At 47.7% G+C, this 12578-nt stretch overlaps 2 protein-coding genes across 6 annotated transcripts in view; both read left to right on the forward strand.

Annotated features, from left to right (window-relative positions):
• Positions 1 to 6: 6 nt before the first annotated feature.
• GPX1 (glutathione peroxidase 1) lies at positions 7 to 735 on the forward strand. The gene has a single exon (XM_010851864.1). The coding sequence runs from the start codon at positions 99 to 101 to the stop codon at positions 531 to 533; it is 435 nt and encodes a 144-aa protein (XP_010850166.1). The 5' UTR covers positions 7 to 98; the 3' UTR covers positions 534 to 735.
• An 8966-nt stretch (positions 736 to 9701) lies between these two features.
• Positions 9702 to 12578, forward strand: part of USP4 (ubiquitin specific peptidase 4 (proto-oncogene)) — a 39909-nt gene continuing 37032 nt past the window's right edge. For all 5 annotated transcript variants that reach the window (XR_826306.1, XR_826307.1, XM_010851865.1 and 2 more), the window contains exons 1-2: positions 9702 to 9878; positions 11647 to 11774. Coding sequence is in view for 3 of the 5 variants with exons in the window: in XM_010851865.1 (XP_010850167.1) it covers positions 9778 to 9878; positions 11647 to 11774 (229 nt within the window). In the remaining 2 variants the exon portion in view is untranslated. The remainder of the gene's footprint in view (positions 9879 to 11646; positions 11775 to 12578) is intronic.

A 12578-nucleotide genomic window follows, 5' to 3' on the forward strand; every position in this document is an offset into this window, starting at 1 on the left:
AGAGGCGGGCCTTCGCCTCGCAGCACTCCGACGCTTTTCCCGGCTGAGGTTCAAATCCACCCTGGAGTTACGCAACAAAGGTCACAGTCGGGCGACTCATGGAAAACTCCAGGTTTGCGGTTAGGCTTCCCTTCCCCCTCGCAGCCCTGGTTCCCAGCTGCTCTCCCCTCTCGCAGGAAAACGCCAAGAACGAGGAGATCCTGAATTGCCTGAAGTACGTCCGACCAGGCGGCGGGTTCGAGCCCAACTTTATGCTCTTCGAAAAGTGCGAGGTGAATGGCGAGAAGGCGCATCCGCTCTTCGCCTTCCTTCGGGAGGTTCTGCCCACGCCAAGTGACGACGCCACTGCTCTCATGACCGACCCTAAGTTCATCACCTGGTCCCCGGTGTGCCGCAACGACGTCTCCTGGAACTTCGAGAAGTTCCTGGTGGGCCCAGACGGTGTGCCCGTGCGCAGGTACAGCCGCCGCTTTCTGACCATCGACATCGAGCCTGACATTGAAACCCTGCTGTCCCAGGGGGCCTCTGCCTAGGGTGCCCCTCCCACCCTTGCTGCTTGGCGGTCAGCGCTGCTCTCCAGGGATTTTGCCCATGAAGGTGTTCCCTCTAAACCTACGTGGAGGAATGCCTGATGTCCAGGAAAATCCCCTGAGGTGGGCGCTGGTCCTATCCATCCCAGCCTCCCCTTTCCCAGACCACAGCTCCTCATGAATAAAGTGCCAGATGTGAGCAGAACTGTGTGTGTCCTGTGTCATTGTCAGTGGGGGACACCTTTCCTACTAATCTCATTGTCCTAGGGCTGGGAGCTTAAGCCCCCATTTCTTAGCTGGCCTTACCTAGCCAAACATGAATATTCCAACACTTTGTCTGCAGTGGAATCCACTCTTTCCTTTGTGGGAATCCAGGCTTCTCTCCCAGTGTTTCTCCCTCTGCCAAGACATTCAGCAAGGCCATCCTGAGGCCCTGTTACAAAACAAAGTCTTTATTTAAAAAAGAGGAAGATGAGTCAAGGGCTGAAACTGCCTAACCCCCTCCCTGGAGTTATGCCTCTCCTTTCTGAGTATCTGTTCAGCTCAAAATGACCTTCACAAATAACACCCTGAGCTGCCATTCACATTTGTTTAGTTTGTGGCCTTGTAACTGCAGAGCCAGCCCAAACTGGCCCTCCTCTGTTGATACCAAGATAGTGAGTTGTTCTTCAGAGACAACAGAACAAAACCACAAATGCAGCCCAGAGCGTGTGCAGAGGAGAAAATTTTTAACCTCTAATAATGCCTGAAATCAAAGTTTCTCCACCTCCACCCCTCCTCCCTGACATAGAATCAAAAGAACCTGGACATAACCATAACCTGAACACTTTGAAAAGTGAAAGGTCCATTGTCCAGGAAGACCATACCTTAAATGGCCAAGTTCTAATGCCCTCCAATCAAAACCTGCCACACTAGCGCTTCTGCATACTAACCCATCCTCCCCTAACTCAATCAAGTTTGATCAAACTCCAGATTCAGTTCAGTTTAGTGGTGTCCAACTCTTTGCGACCCCATGGACTGCAGCATGCCAGGCCTCCCTGTCCATCACCAACTGCCAGAGTTTACTCAAACTCATGTCCATCGAGTTGGTCATGCCATCCAGCCATCTCATCCTCTGTCATCCCCTGCTCTTCCCACCTTCAATCTTTCCCAGCATCAGGGTCTTTTCCAATGAGTCAGTTCTTTGCATCAGGTGGCCAAAGTATTGGAGTTTCAGCTTCAGCATCAGTCCTTCCAGTGAATATTCAGGACTGATTTCCTTTAGGATGGACTGGTTGGATCTCCTTGCAGTCCAAGGGACTCTCAAGAGTTCTCCAACACCACAGTTTAAAAGCATCAATTCTGCGCTCAGCTTTCTTTATAGTCCAACTCTCATATCCATACATGACTACTGGAAAAACCATAGCTTTGACTAGACAGACCTTTGTTGACAAGGTAAGGTCTCTGCTTTTTAATATGCTGTCTAGGTTGGTCATAACTTTACTTCAAGGAGTAAGCGTCTTTTAATTTCATGGCTGCAGTCATCATTTGCAGTGATTTTGGATTAGGGACACGGATTTGAGTCTTGCCTCCTGAGTCCTTGCCCATTGACCTCCCAGGTAAGGTCACCTCCCAGTAAAACTCTTCTTCTGGATGCCAGAGACTTCCCTAGTGTTTCAGTGGCTATGACTCCAAGCTCCCAACTTGGGGGCCAGTGTACAGTCTCTGGTCAGGGAACTAGAACCCAGGTGCTGCAACTAAGGATCCCATGTGCCACAACTGAGATCTAGTGCAGACATAAAAGAAGTAGGTACTTCTATGCCCATCAGGCAGCCAGTCCTGTTTTTGGTAATAGCTTCTCCAGGTGTTAGGACCATATAAGTCTACTTTACACAGTTGGTAGCTCATGTGACATAACTTTCCCCAGAACACTGCTAGATCTTTGCATAGGTCTACCCAGCGCTTCTGTCTGCTCTGAAGCTGTGCTTACTGGTTGCTGCCACTCAGGTAGTCAACAGAGTACACAGTTGGTTGCTCTGACCCTGCCCAGCAGTTGCAATTTCAAAGCCAGGCTCAGGGCCGGGCATATCTTGGAGGCCAGCTGCCATTTCCCAGGTGTGGCTCAGTTCCAGCCCCTCCATCTGTGGTCCCTGCTATCAGTAATCTCTTGAGACAGACAGATCTGGAGCCACTTCCTATCACTGCACAAGGGACTCTGCAGGGGTATACACAGTGAAGCTGCTTCTATATTTTTTTCAATTTTTTTTTTTTTAAATACAGACCGCTTCTCGAATTTGTATGTCATCCTTGCACAGAGGTCATGCTAATCTCTTATCACTGCAATTGGAGTATATCTGCTCCCGAAGTGAGCACTGCAATGAAGCTTCTGTTTGGACAGACAAGCACCCAGATACTTCGTTATCACTCCAGAATGTGGTCCAGAGATTCTGGGGTCCCAGTGTTCATGGTCACATCAGTGACTCAAGTCCCTGCTGTGTTGGAATCAACTCTGAAGAACTTCTCTTCCAACCCTAAGCAGAAAGCTTTGCTGCTGTTCTCCCCCTCCGTCTGCCCTTAGTTCATTAAGGGCAGTAACTGTTCTGGCTCCCTCTTCCTCCATCATCAACAGGCCTACCACCTCCCTCTGGCTTCAAGGCCTCTCCACCTCAGCTTTTTTTTTTTACTTTTTGGCTGCTCCACATAGCGTGTGGGATCTTAGTTGCCCAACCTGGGATGAAACCTGTGTTCCTGGCATTGGAAGCACGGAGTCTTCACCACTAAACTGCTAGGGAAATCCCCTCCACCTCAGATTTTGAGTCCCCTCTGAGGTGACCAAAGGCCAAGTTCCATTGCCCATTTAGACCCCACCCTATCTGTGCCCCTCTTAGAACCAAGACTTGATGACATCTGTGAGTGACTTGTCTCACCTCAGAGGGTGAGAGTCTGGGTGCCCAGTGACTCACCCCTCATCACCTACTTTTTTTTCTTCTTCAGTTTATGCCTTGAGCTCTAAGAGAAAGGAACTTCTGAGATCCCCCCATGTAGCTGACGCAGCCTGGCTGGTGACTACTCCTCCTCAGACTTGGAAGTTGCCCGCCTCCTTTAACTGTCTTTTCCAACTCTCTCTTTTTCAGGAAGACTCAGTTTAAAGCTCCACTAAGGGTTCATCTTTCTTCGCATAAACTAGACCTCTTCCCCGAAAACACACACCACCCTACTGCTACTGGCTGGGACCTGCACCCACTCCACCCCATTATGAATCAGCAGCTCGAATTAACAAGTAAAAGTGAAGGAATCCCAGCAAGTCTGCCTGAGGTAGTACTGCCTCTGGGACACTGCCTGATCTGGGAGCGGGCAGCAGAACTGAGTCCACAGGTCTTCCGAGAAGGGCTGGGCCCTGCTGTTATGCAACAGGTTCAGAAGCCTCCATTTCAGAAGCTCTTCCAGAAAGGCTAGTTTAAACTTTTTTTAAACATTAAATCTGATAAATCACGTATGTGTATATTGCACCATTACGTACACAGTAAATAGTTTAAATAGTAAATAGTTTACAGATTTGTCAACTATACCCCAGCAAAGCTGAAAAAACAAAATCTGATACAACCCATTTGGTCAGGCCCTTCTTGCACAATTAGCCCTTTATCAGATGACTTCCTTCTTCGGTCTCCATGGAGTTTAACGGACAACACTTAAAACAAGTTTATTTTCAGAGAGGCATTCCTGGCCTGATCAATCTTTTCTCGTATTTTATTTTTTTTGGGGGGGGGGAGGCACACCCTGCAGCATGCAGGATCTTAGTTCCCAGATTAGGGATCCACCCTGTGTCCCCTGAATTGGAAGCACAGAGTCTTAACCACTGGACCACCAGGGAAGTCCCTCTCATAAGTTTTAACTTTGGGGTAATACTGAGTGAAAAATACCGGCTAACAATTTCCCCAGGAGAAATAAATCCATCCATGGCATGGATTTATAAAGACTGAACAGGGATCCAGGTCCAGTACTCCAAATTTGGCAGGTTTTTGTTACTATGGTCACCAAATAGGCTGGAAGAACGTGCTTTCATAGAGGTGTGACACACCTGTGCTGGCACTAAAATAAAACCCAGCTGGCGCTGCTCAGCAAGTTACTGGGCATTGGGAACTGCTGGACTGGGAAGTGGGAGCTCAGATGAGAGAGGTTCTTGCCCAAGGAGTGAGGGCTCATGGGCCCTGGCCCTGAGGGTAACAGGGAAGCCGACGTGAGATCGGACATCCTTCAGCTTTGACCTACCCAAGAGCTCAACTCCAGACCTGTCACGTGAAAAAGCAAAAACAAAATCACCAGGTGGGTCACTTGGTGGTGGGCATTCTGTAAGTTGCATCCAGAAGCATTGAAACTGACAGGACATGACAGTGATGTACTGGGCAGAGGTCCAGCAGCCTTGCCGTCATTCATCCTGCAGACAGAAATCCTATTCCCAGCACCCCTGCCAGGTAGCCGTGGCCAGCAAGGCCAAGACAGGAGACCCAAGAACAGGCGCACTTAATCCAACTGCCTAGGGTCAGGCAGTATCCAGGCACACATGCAGCCCACCTTGGATGGCGTCCTACAGTCCTGCCTATCTGTTGCCCCAGCCTCTGTCCCCAGCTTGTGACTGTGCCTGGGTACCTGTGTATGAATCTAAAGAAGCCCTGGTCTGGGACTTCCCTAGCGGTCTCCAGTGGTTAAGACTCTGTTGTTCCAATGTAGGCGGTGTAGGTTCGATCCATCACTGATCAGAGAATTAAGATCCCACATGCCCCAAGGCGTGGTTCAAAAAATAAATTAAATAAAACAGCCTATTCCTAAGCTCTCTAAAAAAAATTTTTTTAAATTTTTTTTTTAAGGTTTGTAGTTATTTTATTTCCACAGAAATTTCCCTCATTAAATGCCCAATGGCTCATATCATCCAGCAAATATCCTCTACTTCTTAGTCTTAACATATGGTTCAACTGGCATCTAATAAACAAAAGGTGACCAGATGAGAAATGGACTTAAATTGTTTAGAGAAAAGAATAATATCTTTTCTTTGGTCTGTCCAAAAATGAAAAATAAAGAAGCCCTGGCCCCTGAGGATTTCTTGGCAGACTCACTATGCATCCTCAGAGGCCAGGAGGGATGTTAAGCATACCTTTGTTTCCTACACCAGTTGCTTATATTACATTATTTTCTTCCTAGGCAAGTGTCTACAGCATCACCCTTCATGTTCCCCTAGCACTTCCCCCCCGCCCTGGCACTTTTATCACACAATGCACTATAATTACACGTGAAAACATCTTCCCCAGCCACAATGGCTGTGAACCCCTGGAGGGTAGGGGCTGTTAGTACATAATAGACTATTACTCAAAGGAAAAAATGACTACTATCTGGATAATTCTTTCATTCATTCACCCAAGAAATGCCTACTGAGAATTTGCTCTGTGCAAAGGGCAAACACACACAATTAATACCTAAATACTTTTTTAAGGTTCAGATATTGATGGTAACAGAATTCAAGCATGAAGAGAAGGCACTGCCACACCCAGGCCCAGGGTGCAACACCTTCCTTGCCCAATCAGGGCTGCCTATTGACAGGGGCAGAATGGAATCTGTGCAACAGCATGAGTCTCCAACATGGGAAAAAATGACCCCACATCCTCTGTGAGATTCCTTCAGTTTTTTGCCTCTGTTACCTTCCTCGGTGTATGTGTTCAGTTGCTCAGTTGGGTCCAGCGATTTGTGACCCCCATGGACTGCAGCCCACCAAGCTCCTCTGCCCTTGGAATTTTCCAGGCAAGAATACTGGAGAGGGTTACCATTTCCTCTTCCAGGGGATCCTCTCAACCCAGGGATGGAACCCATGTCTCCCACATCTCCTGTACTGGCAGGCATATCCTTTACCACTGAGCCACCCTGGAAACATCACCCTCCCCCAGTAAATCTACCCCTTATACCACAGAGGTGATAGTGTCACTGATAAGACATTTAATTCTTCTAAAATGTATCTCTAGAGCCTTTCTCTTTTTCACTGTCCCCAGGCAAGCTAAAAAAGCAGGCAAAAAAAAAAAAAGCACAGGCAAGGAGGAAACAAAAAATACTTCTCTCCTGATGCCACCTCTAATCCAAAGGTGCTCAATATTTGTGAATACAGCCACACGTGCTCTGTGACTGCTAGGCAGGTGTAGACCAAGGGTGACTGGGGAGGAGGTTTAGAGTAAGCCATAGCACCAGCCAATGAAAGGACTTTATGATTTGAAACCAAATAAAGCTTAAAGTTTACACACCCAGACATTACAAACCCTCAATTAGATCATCCCCATCCAAGACCGCGGGTATGTGACCAGTCAGTCAGGCCTGTTCCCTCTAGTTCCCTTTCCTGCTTTCCTTCCTGTTGTTGTGCTCCAAGGTCCCATGGCAATGGGTGAGTTGTTCAGTTCTGAGGTTTGGTTACCGGGCCAACAGAGGGGCCTACCAGGCCTATACCCCTCCCCTAGGGGAAACGGCCCAACAGAGAATCCAGTCCTGGGGCCAGGGTGTGTCCTGAGTTGAATTACTCAACTCCTTCCCTCCCAAATCCGTGGGTCACTCCCACAATAGCAGGAACATGCACGCCAATGTTCATGGTTTCTAGTTCTGTTTTTAATGTGTAATAATCAAACGCACTATGAAAGTTTGAAAACTTTAGAAACAATGGTGATCTTCTGCTTATGAAATGTCACTTTATTCCCTGCATTTTAACTTACAACACTTGGTTATTTGAACATAAATTTTTAGGAACTACTCATAATTAGTGTACTTTTTTTTTTTTTTCACAGCTACTGAATAGCATTGAAGAGATCCAGGCTCAAAAAAGATTTTCCAAAGTTTTCATTTTTATAATTAGGTTTTGTCCCCCTTTCTAGTGGTGCTGACTTGTCCTACTTCCTTAAGAATCTGACCCATGCCATAAATGGTATAGGAGGAACTGCTAAAAAAGGAAGAGGGAAGCAGACACTGTAATGTAGGTTCAGTCATGCCCATTAACCCAGCTTTCATTTTCCATAAATAGGACTAAAAGCAGTGGTTCTAGTTTGATAACAACTTTAACAATTTAAAAGAATTTCCACAGACAGGCACTTGGGGGTGTCAAGATCGAGATGTAGAATTATCATCATTTGATGGTAACTCTTATGCACATGGGATTAACTGCTATGTAGTTATTCAAGGCATTTCTTAAAATTATTATTTATTTATTTGGCTGCTATGGGTCTGAGTTGTGGCATGTGGCATGTAGTTCCCTGATTAGGGATTGAACCCGGTCCCCCTACATTGGGAGTTCAAAGTCTTAACCACGGGACCACAAAGGAAGTCCCTCAAGGCAGTTTTAATTCCAAATTACCTTGCCCCACTATCTACCCAGCTGCCAAGGGGCCTCTGTTAGCAGATAGTGCTTAATATATTAATTTCAATTAGCCAAAACTCAACCTAAAAAAAGTAGTAATTCTGTTCAAATGACCTACCTCAACTTCACCAGGCCAGTTCTTTCTTCTGCACCTGTTTTTTCTCTTTCCTCACAGACGTCTTTCCAAAGGGTTCTTAGTAGGTCTGGGCTGTACCAGACCTACTGTGGGCTGTACCTCTGTGCAAAGTACCCTCAGCTATTTCTCTCTGTTCTCAAACCTCCTACAATATCTGTATGTAGGATATATGGGACCAGCCTCCCTTCTAGCCAGAGATCTCAGGCCCTTTCAGTAGTCTGTGTCCAGCTCAACTGGCCTAATCTTCACTCTATGAGTTTCCCTGCTTGTTCCAGAAATTTCCTTTAACCCCTTTAGTCTCCTCCCCTTTAACATGCACCATCATTTCTATGCTTTCAAGATCACACTCAAAAGGTACTCAAGTGAAAGGCTCCGTTTCACAGCTTGGGGTCTTAGTCTTTGATTTATACCCTTTAATGGTGCTTATCACACACTACTTGACTTGGTGCTTATTTGTGGAATAGCTCCTCTTCTCTATTAGATTGGGTAAAGCAGGGGTCTTCATCCTCTGCAATCTAATGTCTGACTGTCTGAGGTGGAGCTGGTGTAAAAACAATAAAGGGCACAAGAAATGTAATGCGCTTGAATCTTCCCCAAGGCCACCCAACACTCCGCCTCCCACCTCAAGAAAACAGTTCTTCCACGAAATAGGCCCCTGGTGCATAAAAAAATGGGGATCTGGAGAAGGAAATGGCAACCCACTGCAGTATTCTTGCCTGGAAAAGTCCATGGACAGAGGAGCTTGACGGGCTGCAGTCCATGGGGTTACATGACTGAGCATGTGTGCATGAGGGTGGAGGGTGATGGGTTGGTAGCAATAAACTGGCAGAACTAAAAAAAAAAAAAGGGATTACTGGATAAAGGCAGGTACTGAGTCATATTTGTCTAATTTTTCTGAGGGCAGGAGGTGCTAGACACATATAGTCTAGCCCTCCAGAAGGAGGGCTGTGTTTCTTGTAGGCACGGTCGAGTGGGAGCCATAACGTGTTCAGGCTATTGTACTTTGTTGCAACAACAAAGCAGCAGCCTGGGTACCTGATGTGGAGAATATACCTTGACCGCTCCTCCCACCCCCGTTGCTATCGCCCCCCTGTGGCTGCTTGCCTGCCCGATAAAGTAGGTAGCTCATTGGAGGGCTTGTGGAATTCGGCCTGGGCCAAGTGATTCTGGGGTTCAGACAGAGATGATTGAGAATATTCCCGCAGCGCCTGCCGGACAGGGATCAGGAGTTCACGTTTGGGCAGACAAGGGCTCGCCTGAGGTCTCCGCTGAAAGCGGAATGGCTGGAGTGAAAACAAGAAAATCTAGTTTCAGGACTCCTCGCACCTGGCGCTGCGTTGATTTAAGACCAGGATAACCCCGCAGGCCAGAAGAGGTACCCGAAGGGTCGTGGAGCCTGTGGTGTGACTCCTCGAGATCGCCGGGCTGGACTCAAAAAGGTGTGCCGGACGGCGCCGGCTCCGCGACGCCTGCCTGGCTGAGAACACTGCAGCTCTTTCCCGACGCCCGCCTCCTCTTCCGGCCCCGCTCCCGGCTCCACTGCGCACGCGCGGAGGAGTCCGGGGCGGGTGGGGGTTGCGGTGGTGCGCCGTTAGGGTGGGGAAAGCAAGGGGCGGGCCGGCGGCCCCGGCCGCCGCAAGAGGAGAGGCTTGCGTGCGCGCACGTGAGTGCGTGCGTGCGCGCGTGGGCGCGGTCCACAGCACGCTGTGCGCGAGGCGGATGTCCGGGCCGGCTGGGCTGGGGCCGCGGACGAGATGGCGGAAGGCGGAGGGTACCGTGAGCGACCGGATGCGGAGACCCAGAAATCCGAGCTCGGGGCCTTGATGAGGACCACTCTCCAGCGAGGGGCGCAGTGGTGAGCGCCGGGCCCGCCTTTCTGCCCCACTGGGCCAGGGGCCGGCGCTCGGGTGTTCAGGCCCGGCCCCTCTTGCCCGGCTTGGCTAGAGGCTGGGCAGGGCAGATGTTGGTGACTCTGAGAGTGGCTGGACTCCCGCCCCTTAGGGAAGAGAGCACTGGATGAAAGCGTGGGTGGAGCTGAGGGTCGTCCGGTCTTCTTGGAGCCCCAGGGGGCGTATCCAGCGGAGGCTGGGGCTACGAGATGGAAAGAAGGGGAGTACTCCCGGGGACCTTGCGGTTGAGGAGAGTCCTTTACCTTTGAGAATTCACTTTGTGATTTTGGGCGAAGGCTTTCACACTTCACAGACCCTGGCTTCTTATTTTTAAGATCAAGATAACAATATTTGGTGCCCTCGCCCTCAGGTGCTTGAGGTGTAGATAAGTAGATACTCTGTAACTTGTAAGCTACTGGACAGACGTCAAGGTCAGTAGCTGAACAATTGTCTGAGAGTCCCAGGTTATTTTGGTAGCAAATGTTAAAAATAATGGCAGCAGCTTTTCGGGAGTGAAAGAGGCGGGTTAGCCTAGAGCCTAGTCGAGCAAGTCTGAGTAAGTTTTTCTTAATAAATTATCTAGTACCAGGGACAGTACTTCCGCTAGTGAAGAGATTCCTGGGTGTTATTATTGTGTGGAAACAGAAACTGGGGCTTGGCGTTGCACTGAATGTGGTTGAGCAACCCTTTTTTAAGAAACGATGGTGGTGGTGATAATGGCTGTATTACAGTGACAGAGAAATTGAACAGGGAAGAGAAACTAGGAATTCAGTCGTTACAGTGTCCTTGAGCTGGCCAAGCTGTGATAGGCAGAGGAGGCAGAAGTACTTGATATCCCGAATCGTGGTGACACGTGAAGAATAGTCAGCAGAAGCAGGGGAGGTTTCAGATAGACTAAAATCACACAGTAAAAGTGTTCGGAGAGAAGAGAGCATTTTAGAGATGTGGATATATTTATGGATCCTTGTGGCCTCAGGGAAGCTGGCTGGTCTCTGAAGTGTGTTGGTTATAAAATTTGAAGGACTCACCAATGTAATTGTTATGCTTTGTTCCCCTACAGAGGTTTCCCCCTCCTTCTGTCTTAATTGTATTAATAAAACAGCATGATGATACTTTTAAAATATAACCAGGTCAACATAATGCTTTTTGATAAGATAAACACACCACGACATTGTATGTATATATGTGTGTATATATCTATATGTCTGTATGTATATGTGCACGTGTCTGTATATATACATAATATTTATATACACACACACACACACACACACGTTTGGTCCTCAAAGGAAAACTGAAGTGTGTTATGTTGTTACCTTATTTTTAGAAAGAAAATTGGTTTAATGCTCTTCACATGAAGCAAAGCAGTGTATCCAAACTGTCTGCCTGGACAAGGACCTCTGTAAAGATCATTATGAAAGTAATGACATGGTCATTAGCAAATAAGGTTTTCCCCATAGAAAGAATTTCTTTAAACAAGCATTTTTGAAGCTAGCCATTTCCTTCCTTTTACTTATTCTTTTAACAGCCGTTTCACTTAGTCAGTGCATCCCCTGGGCCAGGCTTTCTGTTCCAGGCCCAAGAGGGCCTGGCCTGCTCCTGCTCTTGAGAGTGTGTTTTTTTAGTAGGGATTGCTTGTTCCCCAAGTGGAAGGACCCTAAAAAATCTAGGGAGCAGCTGCAGAAATGTACAACCTCAGGTTTTCGGGTACAGTCCCTTTTTGTCTGTCTCTAGGTATCTTATTGACAGCCGGTGGTTCAAGCAGTGGAAGAAGTACGTGGGCTTCGACAGCTGGGATATGTACAATGTGGGTGAACATAATCTGTATCCTGGCCCGATAGATAACTCCGGACTCTTTTCAGGTACAGTACCCTGTTGCTTTTCTAACTGAAATGTCCACTGGGGTAAACTGAGGTCATGGTGGCCTGAGGTTGTGTTCATACCTGTTTGCCACAGGTATCATGAACCTGACTTACTGTGAGAGGATAGAAACAAGGGGCCTTGACTTGGGTCTATAGCAGAAGTGTTTGCAGGCCCTCACAGAGAAGTGAAGCTGCTTTTTTCCTGAATTAACTCCTTTTAGTAAAAGCAGAAATGTCCTAGTGAGGAATGTCTGGAGGAATGTCTGCCTGTCCCTCTTTATCATTTCTTTTTTTCAAGTTCTGCTAGAGATTTGAGATTACTATATTGAATGGAAAGAAACAGGATATTATTTTGAAACTGCATCTGGAATCTGAAATTTAGGAACCGGAATTTTCTGTTACCTTTGCAGTGGGACAAATTGTAGACCTGACAACATTCATCAGGCATTGCTGTGGTGGCCGTGTTTGTCAGAGAAGTAGTGTGAGGGGAGGTGGAAGTTTAGTAGAGTTAGGAACACAGACCAGCTCGTCATGGAAGAAGTGACTGAAAAAGTGAAGTGTGACATGGCCGAGCTTGGCTTGCACCTTTGGATGCATAGAAACGGCAGTTGGCCTTTCCTCGGCCTTTTTTCTGCCTTGCTTTTAGACTCCCGTGCGAGCATGACAGATGATCTGTTGCCTGGGCCCACGGTCAAGGCAGCAGGAAGGCAGACGGTGCATGAGGCTTGATTCAGGTACCTAACACCATCCTGGGTGTTTTAAAAAAACGAGCAGTGCTTCAGTGTATACCTTATTTTTTGGGAG

This window comes from Bison bison, unplaced genomic scaffold, assembly GCF_000754665.1.
Source record: "Bison bison bison isolate TAMUID 2011002044 unplaced genomic scaffold, Bison_UMD1.0 scf7180017864304, whole genome shotgun sequence".
Lineage (NCBI taxonomy): Eukaryota > Metazoa > Chordata > Mammalia > Artiodactyla > Bovidae > Bison > Bison bison.

Coding starts and splice junctions, on each gene's coding strand:
- GPX1 (XM_010851864.1), top strand. CDS start 99: ATGGAAAACTCCAGGTTTGCGGTTAGGCTTCCCTTCCCCCTCGCAGCC.